General features: G+C 41.7%; 1 protein-coding gene across 6 annotated transcripts in view; it reads left to right on the top strand.

Moving 5' to 3' along the window:
- The window catches only part of LOC121095490 (BEN domain-containing protein 5), a 964914-nt gene that overhangs the window by 563079 nt on the left and 382349 nt on the right, over positions 1 to 19486 (top strand). Inside the window, exon 1 of one of the 6 annotated variants that reach the window (XM_040610382.1) lies at positions 15306 to 15963. The exons of 4 other annotated variants lie outside the window; for them this stretch is intronic. Coding sequence is in view for 1 of the 2 variants with exons in the window: in XM_040610381.1 (XP_040466315.1) it covers positions 15747 to 15963 (217 nt within the window). In the remaining variant the exon portion in view is untranslated. Of the gene's footprint in view, positions 1 to 15305; positions 15964 to 19486 lie in introns of those variants that run through there. One more of the 6 variants, XM_040610381.1, reaches the window with a different exon arrangement.

The following is a 19486-nucleotide window of genomic DNA, read 5'->3' as shown; positions in this document are numbered from 1 at the left end:
CATTTATTCTGGATAACTAAGGTAAAGGCAGCTCAGTGTGGTGTAGGGCTGCTGGGAAGGCTCTCGTTCACCCTGGGCATACCAAGAGTCTTAAAACAAACCTTAGAATAGTCAGCAGCCCCTTTCTCAGTTACACTGTGCTGTAAAAATAGTCACCCAGACTAGCAACCAGAAATTTGACCTTATAATGCTCTACACTAAAGCTACTCATTGTTAAAATAATCTTGTTTTCCTGCTTTATTCTGTCCCCTGGATTGTTGCCTGCTAGTGATGACTTTTTAGGGAGATTTTTATTGCATGTGGAAGAATATGGGTCAGATAATACTCGGAGACTGTAGCAAGAACTCTCCCTAAAGTCAGGTCTTTGCTAATACAGGGGCATAGGTGGAGAGAGAATTGCTTTGTTTTGGGTGGGAATGAAAAGAGATTGATTTTAACACTGTGGATGTTTATCACTGGAAATGATTTTTTAATGTGTCTTAGAATTCTTACCTGTCCATGAAATAGAATAGATATAATGTAAATAAAAGACAATAAATATTCAGGCCATGCTATTCCTGAATGACAGTTGATACTTTCAGTTGATTTTATGTATCCACCAGTGATAACCTGCAGATAATTTATTACAGCATGCCTTCTGAAACTATGAGGTTTTGTTAAGTAGCATTCAATTAATGAAACAGCACACCTTAGGCAAAATACCTAAAACATGTGCCACTCATCGCTCCCAAAAACTAAATCAGTCTCTAAAAATGAGACAAGTGAAAGGCCATTACTTGTTGTACCAGGGAATAGCATATTCCTTTTAATTCAAGGGCATTTCATCTCCGGGTGCTCACTACACAAGTTACTTAAATATGGTATTTGTGAGGTTGCTTCATTGCATGACTTACACCACGTACTCACTTGCTGAAATAGGCACACAGATCAGAAACAAGTCTAGCAGGCTGTCTTCTTCACAATCAGGGAGTTTTATGAGACTTTTTTGTGGACATTACCTTCTCTATCCTGGCTTGGTACCAACAGCTACTACCAAAGTGCAACAGATTGGCTAAGAATCACTTCTCCTGCTGCTCACAACTAAATCTTTGAATCCTTTTATTGCTTACCCATCTTTTCTATATTAGTGCTGAGCCTTCTGTCCCTGCTAAATCCCACGTAATCCAAATCTTGTCTTTGGTACATCTCTTCTATTATCTCCTGTATCCCTTCTACTTCCTATACACCTCCCATTTCAGCTTTGTCATCATCATCATCATCTTAATGTGACTACCCAATGCCTTCCTGATACAGCTTTCCAAATTTTGTTTTCCTTCTTTAAGCTTGTTTCTGAGGAGAACCACTACCTGTTCTTGCACTTCTCACCTGCGTCATCTCACAGCCAGCCTGCCGTCCTGGGCTATTTCTCAAGTCTGAAAGTGTCAACCCTCTAAATCTCAGCCTGCAAAAGCATAGTCAGATGGAAAATGTTGTGGTCTGAATATCTTTGTTAGTCATATATGTGAATCATTGCTTTTTGTCCCAGCCATGTGAGTTTCTGGTAGCTTCAGTGGGCTTACTCATGATAGCAAATGCTACATTCAATAGTAGGCATTTGCAGGATCATCCTCTATGATTGTAATCCCTTTTAGATAGGGAATGTGTCAGCATTTTATAAAGGGATGTAAAGAAGTGTGCGGCCCATACAAAGTCTCTGTAATTAATGTTGCTCCATCAGTTGATTACAGGAATTTATAGATTGCACTGTGATGATACAACAGTCTGGGTAAGTTTAGTATTTATGAAGGCAGGATAGGAAGAAAAAAGGGGGAAAGCTGTGTCAAGTGTTCCTTGATGTGGTAGCTCTTTCTGTGGATACAATGTCCACCTGTTTAGAAATACTCTTGACAATAAAGAGTAGTCCCCGTGGCTTCTTTCCCAAATTCTAACTGCTACTTGTGTCTCAGATTTGTATCTCCCCCAGTCTGTGTATGTGATGTTTTGGATTTATAAGCATAGAGAACCTTCACCTGTAAATTCCACCAGGTGTTTCTCTGTGAACTTTGTGTGAGCATCAAATTGTTGAACTGTTTGACAGATTGAAAGAAACAGAGAGCGAAGCCTAAAGGATAACAATTCTCCCTTACACAATCTAGAAAACAATACTATAAAATATTACATCAGCTGCTGGTAGCTGTAGGTTTGCCTGCCTGCTAATTTACTATTGCAAGTGTTCCAGAATCCTTTGTAATCCAGCCATTGCTATTTATATTTGTAATGATTTATTTAAGCACTCTGTACACATCAGCAAAGAGTCACCAAAAAGAGCAAAATGAAGATTCGTTGGCTGAAAGTGCATGGAATAGGGAAAAATGACTCAACGATGGAACTGAGATAAAGTTTATACACAGTAAATAACTGGGGGGGAAAGGGGGGGAAAGAGCTTTATTTTCACCTCATCATACAGGAGCCAGAGCCTCTGATTTTGGCACCAGGCAGTTCCCATCAGAGGCTATTAAGAGCAGGGAAACAGGTGTCTGGTGGCCAGGGAAGGAAATGAGAAGCCGTGACACCTGAATTAAGATCATAGACCTGCTCCTGCCTTTGTGTCTGGAGAAAAGGTATTAACCGCTTGATGCCTCCATTCCTCTGCTGGCTGTGGCGGCACTCAGCTCTCAGCTGTAAAAATTTTTTTGCTTATTTATAAGATGTTTTTTCTATGGAGAACTGTAATGACGCAAGGGAACTTTATTATGTGCTGTGGAAAATGCCAAGTTAAGAAAAAACGATGAAGGATTGTGTAGTGGAGCGCAACACTTTTTAGCGTTGAGTCTCTAGGTCATTCTGAAGCAGGGGTTTGAGTGGTGTCCCTTAGGATTTGCTGTTATACATGCTGAAATGATCAATCAAGGATAAAAAATGGACTGTTCTCATCTCATAGATCATTTCACAGTGAAACAGTTAAACTCCTGGCTGCTTTCTGAAAAACAGAGATCTGCATTAATAAGGTGACCTTATCAGAGCCACCCCTGGGGGGAAGGGAGGGAGAGAAAAGGTTGTGGAAAGAAAGTGAATCCTATTGTTAATCTTTTTTCAGGGAGAGTTGGATTCCTGAATGCAAATTACTTTATATTTAAATTGTGTGAAAGCACAAAAGGTTCGTGTCTGCAATTGACAGTTATTTCATTAGCTGACTCATGGAGCCTTGCAAATGGTTTCTAGTGTTAACTTTCCTCAGATTTGTTTTCTTTGTTCTGAGCAGATCTTGCAACAGTGATCATTTTGATTAATGTATTCAATGCTCTGTTTTACTTCCCGATTCATGTTTTTTGCAGCAGTCAGCACTCAGGCCTGGGTAAGGTGAGACTAGAAGGTGGCTTCAGTGTTTCTCTAGTAGTGTCGATCTGATGGGCTGGCTTCCAGCTGGAGATGAGAAAAGCATGGAGGCCGCTGTAATGCATTTTGCATGGTAGCAACCCCAAACACAAGTTAAAACAGACTTTCATCATCAGATGTAGGATTGTCTCAGCCACATCCCTCTGTGACAGCAGGCAGGGGCTGCATGGGCTCTGTGCTGCTAGAATATCACCGTGGTATCACTGTGAGCATCCCAGGGCTAGGTACGCTGGTGGTGTGCCCCCATTCAGATAGGTTTGTGGTTCGGTGGTTCACTACATCCCAAAACTAGAGTTTGCGCACTTGTCTGTTTAAAAAGCTAACATATTAATTGAGGTATTAATTCTGGGGGGAAGGAGAATGGGCAGGTTAAAGGTTAAAATCCTATCTTGCTTCAGGCACACCAATACCAGGTGTCCAGTCTGTGCTACATATTGAGGAACCAATAACCAGTTCAGAAGAGAACAGTTCCTCCTGTCCCTAAACTGATGGGCCACCTCCCCTCCGGAGGTGCTGGCCCTCCATTCGCCTCCATTCAAAGTGAGCTTCAATGAGTTGCTCAAGTTTTAGTACGTTGAACTATAGGGCAGATCCTGTCAGCCCCACCTACTGAACTAGACTGAATAGCATCATCAAAATTTACACATCAGTGTAAAAAAGTTATGAAAATTGCTTGATTAATTGCTGCAGATACACATCAATAGGTAGACAAGTTGCCGGAGGCCTGCAAGCTCTTGGTATCCTCTCCCTCTTTTCTTCTTTATTTCTTTTACTCGGCACTACATTTTTGTTCTTTTCAGAACTTTTTTGGTATTTGTTGTTGCAATCAATCTGCCATTCCCTGCTGACGCCTCTTATTGCATTGGTTTTTCAAAATCTTTCATCGGTGCCTCAAGCATTACATTGTTCTTCAATCTGCGTCAAGCTCCTAGTCCTAAAACACAAAGACCTCGGGGCTGGGCCTTAGTTTCTTCACAAGTCACTTGTCTCCATTACCCTCCCAGAGTCACAGTTTTAGGAATCTTATCATGGCAAGATCCCAGGACAAAACACTTGAGATACAAAGGCAGAGCCTCAGCAATAAAATCAGAAAACGTTCTGGCCTAACCACCTCTACAGAACATCGCTTTGAAACTGCTCTTCATATGCAGGGGTTGTGAACTCATCAGAAGACTTTTTACTCTCTCGTCAATATTTTCAAGCTATTTTCCATTTTTATAGGAGATTCAACATACAAAGGGTTTTCTGAGAAACGGTTGTGAAGATAGGAAACTTGGGGTTTTTTTTATTTCAGGTTCAGATCCTTGAATCTTTTTATCGTGATTTTACATGGTCAGCTACAAAAAAAAAAAAAAAAAAAAAAGAGAAAAAAAGGTTTTGAGGGTGACTATAAGGGGAGGGCTGTGAGAGAAAGCAATGGAAAGGTAGATTATTTCTTGTTTCATAAGCTGAAGTATTTTTCCTCTTCTCTCTTCTGCTTCACAACAACTATAATAGGATTTTTTTCAGCCTTTTTTCTTGGACTTTCTTACTTCTTAGCAGTAGATGTTTAATTTAAAAAAGTGAAAGACAAAAGCAGGGATAGATGGGAATGAGTATCAAAGAAGTATAACGCTTGACGGACACTTGAAGCTCAAGGGAAAGGGAGTACCAGAATGACTCAAGCTATGTCAACTGAAATGAAACAGTGCTGTTCATTTTCTTTTAAAGTGTATTTTGAAGTAAAAAATCTTTAAACAAATATTTGTAGATAAAATTCCATCTAACTGCTTTTTCACACAAAATTTTCACAAATCGTTGATTTGGTACATAACTGTACAGTTTGACCAGCTGATCCGGAAAAATTAGTCTCATCTCTTTGTCCAAATTAATCAATAACACTGAAATCATACAGATGTTCAACATGCAAAATATTACAGAGAGAAAAAAAATACTTTTTTCTGCTTATTTTTTGCTTTAAATATTTTCATGCCAAATGGTAGACTTTCAGAACACTGTGACAGAGCTGTTACTTGTGAACAACAATTTCAATGTTTTGGGTTGAGTTTTAGCTTAATGTATGAATCCCACGTTCTTGCTGTCACGAAATCTCCATTTTACCACTTTTGCAATATTGCTGGCATATGTCTCCAGCTGTCTGTTGCTGACATAGAATTGCTTGTGATTATCTGATGCTGAGCTGTTCTGCTCTGTTTTTGTGTTTTTAATCTCTCCAACAATACCTGAACATGCTGTGCAGATCATGATTATTGGGGCAGAATAGAGTCGTCTTTGAAATTTACTGCCCCACACAGAAAATTGGAAATCCTTATGATCTTTATATCTGGGTTGAATATGAACTAGATTTCTTTCTAATTTTGTAATCTAACATTGCAGACTGTTGACTTATTGACTACAACATTAGCATTTTCCAGATTGGCAGACAAATTGCTTTGTAGGAGTGTCTATGTGTATTTATACATCATCCAAAGGTTAAACCACAGAATATATTTTAATTGCCTAGAGATAACTTGGTAAATTATATCACTAGTACCAAAACTTCTAAACCTAAAAGATAAAAATTAGGTACTGAAACCCACATTACTTGCCAAGTAAATAAACCACTTAGCAATACGGATTACTGACAGCCTTCTACTGATGTTCATCAAATAGCATCCCAAAGACATGGCTGTCATTTCAGAGGAATTTTTAAGACAGAGGCAATTCTTTTTTTCTTAGCCTTCCTAAGCATGGAGTTTATATTGATCTTGCTATTTCAGCAAGGACCACACTTATGTAAAACCCAAGACATAAAACAAAGTTAGGCATTCATATGTAAACAATCTTTTTTTCACTTCCTATTGTCTTAGAAACTGAAGATGTAAAAAACAAACCCCTGAACAAGTTAAAACATGTAATGTGCTGTAAGAGCAGCAAGTATGCTCACTGAGAGTGTTCTGTCAGAGGAAATATAACCTTGGAGCTATTTGAGGCATCTAAGAGTGAGTCTAATCGTTACTTACATTTCTTACTTCCCACTTCAGCAATACTTGTCTCTCTACAATACAGACCCCTAAATAAATTACTGAGGAATAACAAGTATCCCACAAACCAGCTGATTTACAGTAACCACCCATGTTTGTGCTCTTATAATTGGTAAACATGGGTTAATGCAAAGTAGTTTGCTTTCAGTGAAAGACATATGTTACCCTGCAGTAGCCTGGTCACCTCATGTGCTTCTGCCTTTACAAGTGATCAGTGAGAAGTCAACTCGAGTATAATACATTGAGCCTGAGATGGGGGGACACATGCATTCCTTTCCTGGGCATTTTGAGTCGGGGAAATGATGTGTCTAGATGAAGAAAAGGATCTTTACAACGGGAGATGCAGAGAGGGTGTCTGAACCCTTTCAGTCAGACGGAGAACCAAAGGCAGGCATCTCGCTTGCCAGAAAAAGGCCCCAGAGAGGCGTTTATCAATTAAAGGTGGGAAACTTCACTGTGGTGTCCTTCTGGTCTTGCTGGTTGATTTTTAAAGAAATGTCTGTCAGCCTGTGTTTTAAAAGAAGGTTTACGTATACCTACCTTCAAATGAGAATTTCAGGCTGTTAAAGAAGATGGAGGTATCCTCTTTCAATCTTTGCTCCAGAGAAAGATGGGCATTACAACACTCCTTGTTCCACAGTTTCTGTGGATGGGGTTTTGGCAGCTTCCACACTGAGCCCAGATGGTATTTAAGATCTTGTTCTGAGACATCCCTGCAGGGTAAGCAATAACTCTGTGGGAATTCCTGGGTTATAAAGCTGCATTACAGGTATCTGAGGTCCACCAGAGTCCTTTCTAGGTCCAACACCTCTTTGAGTCCATTTTACAACATGAGTTGTGAACAAGAATGGTTACTGTCCTTGTTCTTTTTGATTAACAGGGTTTTTTTAAAAAAATACTTTGATGGTCAGGAGTGATTTCAGTGAGTTTTGGAGAAACCATGGAAAATCAAAATATTTGTGCCACATACAGTGTCTAAAATCAGTGAAAAGCCTCTGTGGGCAGTAGCTGATGATTAAGGTATATATAGAAGCCTCAGTATAATGAAATCACTCTCTCCCCTTTTTGTTAAATTATAATTGGTGTCCTTGTTAGTAATCACACAATGGGATTAAAGACTGCCTTACCCTTGGAGACTGACTATGCCTTTCATTGTAGAGATAGTCCCTCCAGGTCAGAGGCAAGGCAGATAATGGTGTCTACTGAACTGTCCTTACTTGTTAAGAAATGAGTCAATTCATCACTTTTCATAGGTGAAAATTTATCTAAACCATTAATAGCTTACTTCCCAACCAGTTAACTATTTATAGGAGTATCTTGAGCTACGGCGCTGTGCTGCTTCTGGTTTAGCCCTTAAACAAAATTCAGCCTTTCTTTGCTCTCTGTGTTTCTCTCGTGTTTTTGGATAAAAAACTGTAGGTATGGTTTATATTTATGTTCATTAAATACTGTGATATATTCTCAGTAGTGCCACCTTTTGCTTGTAATATAATCCCTGTTGTCTTCCCACCTATCTTATCTTTTCTATTTTATTACCTCTTATATGTACTACTACATAAAAAGGGAGCAAATTTGGAAAATATAGGCCATTCAGAAGAAATTCTGTGTGTATCATATCAGAGAATTTGAAAGATTGTGGAAATATTTACAATTCCCAAAGAGTCAATCTATACACCAAGATTGAATTTAGGGATGGACACAAGCCCTGCTTACTTTAGCTGTTATGGAAAGACTGGTTTTGCAATATTTTCTGTCCTCAGAATAGTAAAACTAGTTGTGACGAATTTAGCAAAGTCTGTACGCTGCAGTGCCCCAGACAGTTTCTTATTTTCATTGACATTATTTTTTCATCAGTTTGGACTGTACAGTATCTTCAGTTGGGGTATGTTCAAAATATTGGATTGCTGGTTTTTTGCATACAAACCTTATAAAGGAAAAGAAATACCAGACTGTGTACAAGCATCAAAATTTGATTATATGCAGGATCTAATCTTAATATCACACCATCCTCACTGAAAAGTGCTGCAAGAATATTCCAATTCATATTCTGAATGGTGTGTTTCTCTGCAGTCATTCTGCAGAATTCTTATTCTTACTAGGAGAATATCAGTATACTGAACTGAATAAAAATGTATACATTAAATTGCTTATTCAAATGTCCAGCTTTGATGTTTGTAGAGAATTTAAGCAGGAGGCAATATAACCTGAGCTTTGTTTTATTGATACGAGAGGCTAATGTGAGTTACAAAACAGGAAAGAATGAGAAGTTGTATAATATGCTGGCAATGTGAAAAAAATGCAGATTTCAGTTATTAGCTTTCACAGCTGTATTTGCATAGAAATCTACTAACGGCTGGATGACATTTCATGCATGAACTTGATAGAGCATCCTTAAACATATTTGTGTTAGAAGAGCACTTAAAGGGAACCTCGAACTCAAAAATTCCCGTCTTTGTTTAAAAAAATACAAAACTATAGTTTCCCGAGGGTATTCTAGTACAAGATATTTCTTTATGAAACAAAGCTTTCTTTGTTATGAGGAATACTCTGACAGCCTATAAAGGGACCTCCTTTCTGATCACACTTTAAAAAAGATCCCGATTCCCCTGAATGTTAAATATTATTGCACAACAGATGTTGCTCAGGCTTTTGTGGAAAATACTGGCAAAGCATGAAGCCCCTCGAGGTTTCAAACACCTCTTGGGTTATCAGTTTCCTATGCCATTTTCTATTTTGAGGGAACACCTTCCTTGTAAGTGGGGCAAAGATGAATGCTGATTTTCTGTGCTGTAAGAGATGAAAGGAGTTACTCTTCCTTAAAGAAATGGAAGAATTCCTGGTGGGGTCTATTGTGGTTATCCCATGGTATGAATTTTTGGGAGTTGGGTGACAGCAACCCCTTCCAGTTAACATTTGGTTGCTGTGTGTTGTTGTTTTTTTAAATTTACCTACCAGCACAGACCAGATGCAACTTCATTTGTAAGTCATAAATGACAAAAGTGTCTGGTTTTAGTAAAAGTGGAGAGGTTCACAGAGTATAGTGGAGGTTTTTATATCTGTGAGCACTTGCACTTTTAGTTTCCAGCAGTTTTAGCATTCAGTTTGCCAACTGTGAAGAATTATGTTCTTTTAATTTAAATGTGATTATTAACAAGACACAGCTCAGGAAGGCACTTTTCTGAAATACTCTGAGGATTATTCCTGCTCTGTTATCTCCCACTCACCCTTCACAACAGGATTTTAAGTGCCCACATTAGTTGATGTTCTTCAGAAGAGCTGCTGGTCCATCTCTGGTTGTGACTTTCATTAGAAGTAGAAAACTCTACCTTCTAAAGTGGTGAGACGCGAGCACTAATTCCTGGGAATATTTTATAAAAACTCACTTTATACTGAAATACGGCCAGCCCTGAAAGGCATTAGGAGTATGACAAGAGCATGAATTAAAACGCACTGAGGTGTGAAAACATCTCTTTAAGCAGTTTTGACTCTGCCCTCACACAGTCCTATTCCTGATGATGATGATTGTCAAGAACCTTCCAAAACAGCAAGAACCATCTCTAGAGCATGTCTATTCTCCCGCTAAAATCAGGCTTCTGAAGGAAAGTGGACGTGTGAGCCTGTGGAGGTAGCAATCTGGAAAAAAGTGCAGTCAGTATAGTAGTTGACCTCCTTTTCTTCTGTGCATATCCCATACTACTTGTGTGAACCTCTCATGCAGAATAGGTGTATGCAGAAAAGAGCTGCAGGATTGTTTTTCCTGTCAGTATGAGATATAAATACCAGTTCAAGACAGAACAGTGATGTACAGATGTGAGAATAGAAAACCAAAATATAAATACTATGAAAAAGGGTCATTAATACTGCCTTGCTCAGAAGCTCTGTCTAAAGCATAACATAATCATGGGCATGATATTTTTACACTGAAGCCCAAAGGTTACGAAAAGACTTTAGTCTTTGCCAAATGAAAGTCACTTTGTCATCTAAGGTACAAAAGGAATCAAATTCTTGCAGTGGTGCAAAATCCATGTATGTACAGCAGCTTTTAGAGTCGAATTAGTAAAATGCCTGTCAAAAGCCAGGGAAAAGTCTGGTTTAAAAAAGGAAAGGGAAAATCTAAAAGAAAGTTTCCTAATAGAGTGGAAAACATATAGGCTGAAGCCATCAGTGGATGGTAGTAGCAATAAAGATTATTTGGGCTGCAACACCAGCATTGTCTTAGAGTAGTTCTTGAAGACCGTGGCAGTGGTACCAGAAGGTCATGTTCTAAAGGTAAAGTCCACGCACAAGTCAGCTCAGAGAAAATGTCTTTCCTACTTTCCTCTCAGTCAAGAAGTTTATAGCATGGAAAACAGCATACTGAGCACAGAAGATGGTATTTAGTAAGATGTTGAATGGTATACAGCAGGGCGGGAGCTGAAAGTCACAATGATTTGAGAGTCATTTGCAGCTCCCAAACAGCCCAGCTTCTGGCTCCCGCTGAGCAAAGGACTGGGTGAGAGCAGGGAGAATGACTGCTCACGCCGAGGCAAGATAGCACCAACTGGCAGCATCTCCTGATTCCTGTTGACTTTCTCTGGGCACGTTTAACCTGTAAATTGGAAAAGGAAAATACAGTCTGGCACACATTCTTGAAGGGTTGCCAGTCCCAGATCTATCCATTGCATAGCCTGCCAGAATGGGAAAGATAAGCATCTTACCAACCAGTATCCACAGCAACAGACACTGGAATTTTATCTTTTCAATACATATAAAAACCCAAAGAAAATAATTACTTTTTCATTTTTCAGCAGTTAATGACTGTCTGGCTTTTTCTTTGGCCCTTGGTTTCTCCAGCCAGCCATTAGCACGGAGGAAAGTGCCTTCTCCAGTGGTCACTTTGGCTTAATCATTACCTTTTCATGCTACAGAATATACCAGCTGGGAAATAAGTGTCTCCTATGTGAATGGATCCATAAAGTGTTCCTTAGGTTTCATTTCTTTGAAAGAATATTCTGCTAGGACATGAGAGTTTAATGTAAAAGATGATTGAGTATTATCCTCAGCCCCAAGGAAGGTTAGATCACTCTCAGGAATTGGGATTAAATAGCTTTGCAGTGATGCCCTTCCCCTTCTGAGGATGGTTTAATGCCATAGATTTCAAAAGATTAAATCTTAAGAATGTATCTATGTAATCTAGGTTCCCATACTATTCTCTTGGTATTGGAGTGTTTCAGAAATTATATGTGGACACAAATATTTTCTCATCCATCTTCTAGGATCATACAGGAACCAGACCTCTTTTTTGTTTGTTTGTATTTTATATGTAATCATTATGATGCTGAAAGCAGAATGTGGCAACAGTGTCTTCAGAGTTAAAAAGTATTTAAAAATCCAAAGGGGAACAACCCTCTGGAATGTCTGTTCTGCTCTGTTTAGCTAGCAAATTCCCCCCTTGCAACCACCCTCTCCCTCTCAAAACATCTAGAAGCTGTATATGACTTTGTTCAGAGAAAGATTCATTTATACCTGGAAATTACTTTATCTTGCACTTCACCATAAGACAAAAAATGAAATACTATGGAATGGAAGTATCTTCTGACCACCATATTGATCATATTCTTGGTAAAAATTAACCAGATTGTGAGTAGATTGTGTGCCTGTACATACATAAACCTTTGAACAGTCTTCAGTTCTTGTGCATTGTTATTTGAGTTATTCTTTAAGCTTTATGACTTTAAATGACATCGTTAAAATACAGTGTTACCTAAAAAAAAAAAATAGTTAATACAGCTTTTCTTCAGGGTATACTTGAAACAGCTTTAAACCAACTGTGTAATAAATGCACTACTTGGGAGATAAATTCACAAGAAAACAATAGTTTTCTTAGCTGTGTATTGAATGCATAGGGATTCCTAGTGCTAGTCCAGTGTACTGTTATTGCTGAGTAGTCAGGTAGTAGTGAAGCACCTCCACTTGAATGGTAAAAGAAAATGGGAATTTCTTCATCAGTAGATTTAAAATTGATATGGTTTGCATTGAGGATTTGGTATTAAGCATGGAAGTAATGTGACTGACGAGCTTAATTTTAATGTTTTGCTGTGAAAGAGATTTAGCACCTGCGTAACTATTATTGGTACTATTAGCTTTTCATTTTGTATCTTTAAAGTGGAAACAGAGTGCACATCAAAACAGCAGGCATCAGCTTTTGCTTTAATGCTTTTATTTTTACTTTTCAAGAAAAATAACAGCAGCAAAATATAGGTGGTGTTCCAAGAAACAGCCACTCAGGAGTCCCACAAGGGTTGGCTGGGACTGTGCTTTGTGGTTTCCTGACTCTTAGAGTGACACTATTACTTTTTAGGCTGAGGCTTCATTTGTAGTTTGAAAGTATGACAATCTACTTCTCAGCAGGGTTGTGTTGTTTCTAGAAGACTGGACTTGCTAGAGGGTTTAAATCTGGTGAGGATCCAGTAATTCCCTTAACAATGAGTTTTAAAACCCACACCTTTAAAATAGCTCTATGTCTTTAAACCTCAAGCTAACCTCAGTGTTAAAACAGCTGGCCAACTATTAGTAGAAATAGGAAAGTTCCAAAAGTAAGGAGTGGCAATACTTGTCTTTCATTCTGTGCTTAAATGGATCTTTTTCTCAGTTTCACAGCTAACCGGTGCAGATTATTTATAGACTTTAAAGCCAGAAATTAACACTATTCCTTGTAAGCAGAAGAGAAATGTATGGGATCATTATTAATTTCTCAGCATTATAATGCCTTCTGGCTCAGCATGTGTAATAGGGACCAAGTGTAAACACGCATTTATCATCCCAACCCTTAATCTGTTTCCAAAAATGTCCTTCAGTGGAGAACTGTGAAACAGCCTTTCTGAAGGATTTTAGACATTTTCTTTGCTGCTGATACAAAGATCTTTGCTGTAATTGGACCTTCAAATGTAAAATGTTGCAAATACCATTTAGAGTGTTCCTTTAAAACCAAAATAAACCAAAAAAAAACCCCAAACCACCAACCCAAACAAACAAAAAAACCACTACAACCTTGTTTCCTTCACATGAATTCTTTCAGTTTTCTTTCATTGGGATAAATAACACAGGCCTCCTTGCTACCTGAAGACATCTTTCCTTTTCCGAGTCAACCTAATTTTTGAGTCCTTAGCTTCTCTTAATTTCCTCTGTTATTTTCAGTTTCTCCATTTTCCTGTGTTCCTTTCCCTCGACAGCAGTCTTAGATGTTGCTAATAGAATTCAGCTGCGGAGGAAATACAATCCTGGTAAGTCAGTGTACTGAATCCCTCACTAGCTACTAAACTTGGTGAGACAAAATTGCCCTTCACATAATTTTAACAGTGTCCACGGAGTAATTCCAGCTATCAGTCTGTCCTATTGTCTTTCTGCAGCTCCCTCCATTGTAACACAAGGTAGAGGAGACAGGAGCACTACAGCTGTTATTGTTTGATCAGCAACACAATCTTTGCTGGAATTTTATTTCCCTTGCAGCCTAGCTACTAGAATACATTTGTCATCCATACTTTGTAGCAGACTTATATTTGCCTGTAATTACATACCAGCCTGGCAATACTTTATTGTTAACATAAAGTACTGCCATTTAAATTCCCAATCTTAAACTGAAGTATTTGCAAAACTCTGTAATTGCTAAAATAATAAAGCTGCCATTACTGTACAGGAAGTTTACAGCTTGTTACTGAAATACCTACATCAGCTTAACTATACCTATATGTATTCATGTTTTCATGTGTTGCTTAAGGGACAGACAGACTTCTGCTGGGCATAACTGTAAGTTTCTGATACTTTCGCAGAATGGCTGAGGTTGGAAGGGACCTCAGGAGGTCATCTTGTCTAGCTTCCTGCTTAGGCAGGGCCATTGGGAGCAGGCTGCCCAGGACCATGCCCATGTAGATGGCTTTTGAGTTATCTCCAAGGATGGAAACTCCACAGGCTCTCAGGGTAACCCATGCCAGTGCTTAGTCAAAACTTTACTTCAGGTTTTCCAGCTTGTGGTCTGTTCCCATGTACGAAGTCTATAAAAGATAACTATGAAAAACAAGTTCAGCGTGGTTAAACTCAATATAATGGGTACAGACAGTACTGCAAATGCCAGAAAAGAGAATGTATTTTGGCTTCATGTTGTGTTGGCTGTTTGCAAACTGAAAACCAGTGATGCACCTCTCTTACTCTTTATTGCTCATTCTGTGATTTATTTCTTGCTTTTAAATAATTTTCCACGTATTGTTATTATGTTCCTAAGACTGACTGGTTAAGACCAGCATGAGAAGCGTGGCTAAGAGTTTGCTGTGAACCACCAGCAATGTTGCCACATTATTCTTTTTTATCCAGGAAGTTCAAAATGTCCATACCTAGTATGTAAGTCCCACCAAAATATGGGGGATTTGGCACAGTTGCAACCCCTTGTTCTTACACACCTGCACAGAACTTCTCAACAATCTGTGCTGTTCTGGGGGAGGGCGGGAAGCCTTCTGTTCCTCCAGGGATCAGCACTGGACACTGCCATTTGGTGCAGGTGGTTCTGCGTCACCCTTAAGACCTTCATGTAAACCCCAACGCTCAGATTCCGTTGATGGCTGGCAGGTGGCCGTGTGGCCGTGCTGTGCTGTTGGGCCAAGAAGGATCTGTTCTGCTCTCCTCACACAGCCACAGCCACTCAGGGGTCCCTTCTCCCTGCGCCTGCCAGCACTGCCCCGGCCTCCACGCAGAGCTCCCTGCATGTCGCCTCCACAGAACCGGGCCAGGGCCTGTTTCTCTGGAGCAGGAATAAGGAGTTTTCAGCTTGGGAAGAGTGCTTCCCGGGGCCTTCACCGGGGGGCGCCGCCCGCAGGGCAGGCGCCTGCGCCAGGGCCCTGCTAGCCCGCCGGTCGGCGAGGCGAGGCCGAGGCCCGGGAGCCGTCCCTCGCCACCCGCCCGACCCCGCAGCCTGCGCGGGGAGGTGCGAGGCCGGGGCGCGGGGGGCAGGCCCGGGCCTGCCGGGCAGCCGGCCGAGGCGAACCCGCGCCCCGCGGAAGGGCCGGGACACGCCCGGGCCGCCGGAAGGGGTGTTCCCGCATGGGCCCGGGCGGGCCGAGGCGGGGGAGCCGGGCGGGGGCTGCTCCTCCCGCGGCCCGCCGCCGCCACCCGGCCCCCGGCCCCCGCCCGCCCCTCGCCGCTCGGCAGCCCGACTCGCGGCGCTCCGCGTTGGATTGCTCGTGCCTGCCCGGAGCTGGCGGCCGCCCGGCTGGCGGCGCGGCCAGGCGAGCTCAGCCGAGCGCAGAGGCGGATTTTGAGGAACAATAACAGAGCGGGGAGCGCGGGACCGGCGCGGCCGCCCCGCCCGCCCGCCGCACCATGTACGCCTTTGTGCGGTTCCTGGAGGACAACGTCTGCTACGCGCTGCCCGTCTCCTGCGTGCAGGACTTCAGCCCCACGTCCCAGCTCGACTTCGACAACCAGAAGGTCTACACGGTGTACCGCAACCCCGAGGAGGCGGAGGAGGACGACGAGAGCCCCGGAGAGTGGGGCGACCGCCTGCTGCTCCACAAGGCCCAGATCCTGGCGCTGGCAGGTGAGGCCGGGCCGGGCCGGTCCGCGGGGAAGGGGCGGGGGGCCGGGCCGGGGGAAGCCCCAATTGACGCCCCCACCCCGCTGAGGGGGGGGGACTGAGGGAGAGGGGGGAGGGGAGGGGGCGGCATCGCGCCGACACATGCTCGGAGCCCGGGCGGCACATGGCGGGCGGGGGGCCGCGGTGAGGCGGGAGGACGGAGATCGCGGGGGGATGGGGGTGTGTGCGCCCCCCGCCCCACTGGGGGGCTGGGCGGCCCCGGGCCCGGGCAGGGCTCGCTGGGGGCGGTGTGGGGGGTCCAGCCGCGCCGGGCCGCCCCCGCTCCTGCGTGCCCCCCGGCGGGGTCGCCCCCCACCCCAGCGCTGCCCCAGGCCCCGGCAGCCCCGGTGGGGCCCGGCCTTACACAGCGGCGGGGGCGAAATCACCAACTTCAAAAGAAAAAAAAAAAAAGTTAAGGTTTCGTACACAGAGTATTTATAGCGCATGGAGTCATTTATATACCTTTGCAGGCCGGCAGCATGTTGCCAAATTAGAGAGGTACTGGTTTATATCCACTCTGTTGGTTTAAGTGACTTCACAAATTGGAAGGCAGTACTGGAACCAGACCTTTAGATAGCACGCTTGTTAAGCTTGGTTTTGCTACGTTTGGTTTGTTTCATGTTTAACTTACGAATATCCTTTTAGCTAAGGGGACCAATTAAGGCGTATATTAAGAAATAAACTCGTATTTGGGCCGTTTGAATGAGCTCAGCCCTTGTAAGAGAGTGTTTCTGCAACGTGTGTCCCCGACTCACGACGCTTTGGCGGCATGTTTCCTTGCAGCCGCAGCAAGCATGCTGCCATGGGCACAGTTGACATAGAGGGGGAAGTTTGTTGTTTGCACCAAGTTGCTGGCTGGTGTGGACTGGCCCAGTAGGCTTTTGAAAGATGACAGTGACCATATGAAATGTCAATCTGGGTGGCAAAGAGGACATGGCATTCTGATCCTGACTTTTCCAGTTGAGGAGAGACCCTGGTTATGTCTGTTTCCACAATTACGGAGTGGGCTTAAAAATACCCACTGTCCAGTGTTGAGTTCTGAGAAAGCAACTCTGTGTTTTCATCTCTAAACAGTAACTTGGTGTGTCACATGAAACTAGTATTTTTCTTAATTTTATTCTTTAAACCATTTCAGCCTGGTGGTGGTGGTCCCTTTGGTCCCTGACTCACAGTGACTTTTACCATTGTCTTGTTAACAGTAACTGCCACAAAGGGATGCCTGGAAAGAACAAGAAACAGGCAACCATGTCTGGTGTTTCCCTGTAAAGCTTTTCCAATTTCTGAATATTTACAACTCCAGGAGTTTAGGAGAGCTAATAAGATAGCCTACCAGAGTGGATTCTCCTGCGAAGTTTTTGTTGTCCTGTGCCAGCCTGTGTTTTGTCTGTCCTTTCTGTAGCAGAGGAGAATTGGTATACGAAGTATTTCTGGGAAGTTGCGTGATACATCCATGGAAGACTGTGGTGTCAGTGTTCAGGATTTGCTTGGCCTCTTCTCAGAGGCATCCCAAGTAGACTTCACCTTTCTCTTTCTCACTGGGGAACTCCAGCAGCAGTGCCCTCTCTGTTCCTCCTGTTCATCTTGACATAACTAAAGTGTTTCAGACAAATACTTAGTCATAGGCATTTTGCCCACACATCGAGCCTATCAGGTTGCCTCAGTTTTCCATCAGAAAGCACACCTACCTTGTCAATTCCCTTGTGCCAGGCAGCATCTGTACATACTTAAGAGAAGTGCTCTTCTGTACAGTTTCCCTTTGTTTCATCTCTTGAACCAGAAGAAACTAGTATATGCTGTTTCCTCCAGAGAACAAGAGTTGTTACCTGTATTAGTGATTTGCACTAATTGCTCCCCAGAGATTTTAATTTCTACAGGAAATTCTCCTGCTGAGCCAGGAACTCAAAGAAACATACAACTATCTTTATTACATCTGTCACATCTCAATATATCCGATTATATCTGTAATATACATGCTTGGAAAACTTTTCAGCTGAACACCAAAGATTTCTTACTTCTGTGCTTCTTTCCACCCTGCACCATGTAAAAACACCATAACTGCATTAAACATATGTTGTATACAAAGGTTTACTTACTTTCAAAGTTGTCACTTTCTCTGCAGAATTTTAATATTGGTTTTGTTTTTATTATGGTTAAAAACCTTGGGCAGGCAAGTTGATCTTACATGAAGGCATCTTAGCACAATTTTTGGTTTATAATGACCAGCTCTGTTTTTACAAATTATGACAACTTTTATGGCTAACATCACGAGTCTGATGTTATGCAAACTGCTTCTTTAGTTTTAAAATTTTGGAGGTCTGCAGTAACTTTTCAAATACTAGTATAGAACTTTTCATTCTAAAGGATTCCAGCCTACTTTAGTAGTAAGGTAAATAATGTGTATACAGTTGCTTTTATATGTAAAATATACGTAGTTGATTTTGAATTTTTTGGAAGGAAGCCTTTACCTGCATGAATCAGTATGTCAGTGACTTCAAGTATTTACAGTTTGGACCAAGGATTCCCCATTAGGAGCAGGCTTCAGGATCAAAGTCATGGTACAGAAATCAAGTTAAACAACAAAAAAGGACAAGGGGGAAAAAATGTCACCTATTTTTGAGCCTGCACAGTATTATTTCACAGTTTGAATGACACACAGTTTTCTTACACTGATTTACACGGCTTCTCAAGTAAGCAGCGTTGCACCTATTTACATGTATTTTCATGATCAAACACTGTCCATACAGTGGGAGGTAATCACAGTCTGAGAATCAGATCCACTTGGTTTTCCTTTCCAGTCACCCAAAAAAAAGGAGCAGAGGAAGACCCATATTAGAGTAATAATTTTTTCTTTTGAAAAGCATTTTCCTTTCCTATTGTGTTTTAAGAAATTTAGATGCTTTTCAAACTTTTACCTTTGTAAACTAGTTCATACAGAGATAAGTACATGTTCATGGCCATAGTTCAAAGTTTTAATGGCACATTGGTTGTGTAAAGAGTTCATGGAACAACTGGCCTCCTTTGAGAAAGTCTAGAAGCAATTACTTGATCCTTTGTGCTGAGGTTGGATGGCTGGAGGAATGTTACTGTTGCTGCAGCGGAGAGGGCACTGATGTAAAGGTGTCACAAATTCTGAAAGAAAAAAAAACAACAAAAAAAAAGGGAAGTGTGGTAGGCATGCTCAAGCCTCAAGCAATTGTGTTAGACTTGGTATGTTGAGAAGATAAATACCGTCTTCTTTTGAACACTGCAGTAAGAAGTACTTTGTAGTAGTGTTACAGCAGACTGTGTGCATATGGTTGGGAACTGCTGATAGCGGTGGTATGTATTGGTCTGGGAACCTTTGACTTTTTGAAGTTCTTCAAAGACTACTGCTCAAACCAGAAAGGTTAACCCCTAAGACAGTTCTAGACCTTTGAGCCATAGAAGGCATGTTAAAATGAGCGTTTTGTGCCTTAACAAGTTCAACATTTGTTTAACAGGTAACTGA

Source organism: Falco naumanni, chromosome 11 (assembly GCF_017639655.2).
Source record: "Falco naumanni isolate bFalNau1 chromosome 11, bFalNau1.pat, whole genome shotgun sequence".
NCBI lineage: Eukaryota > Metazoa > Chordata > Aves > Falconiformes > Falconidae > Falco > Falco naumanni.
Note: the sequence above shows the minus strand (reverse complement) of the source record. Positions and strands in the feature narration are given on the sequence as shown.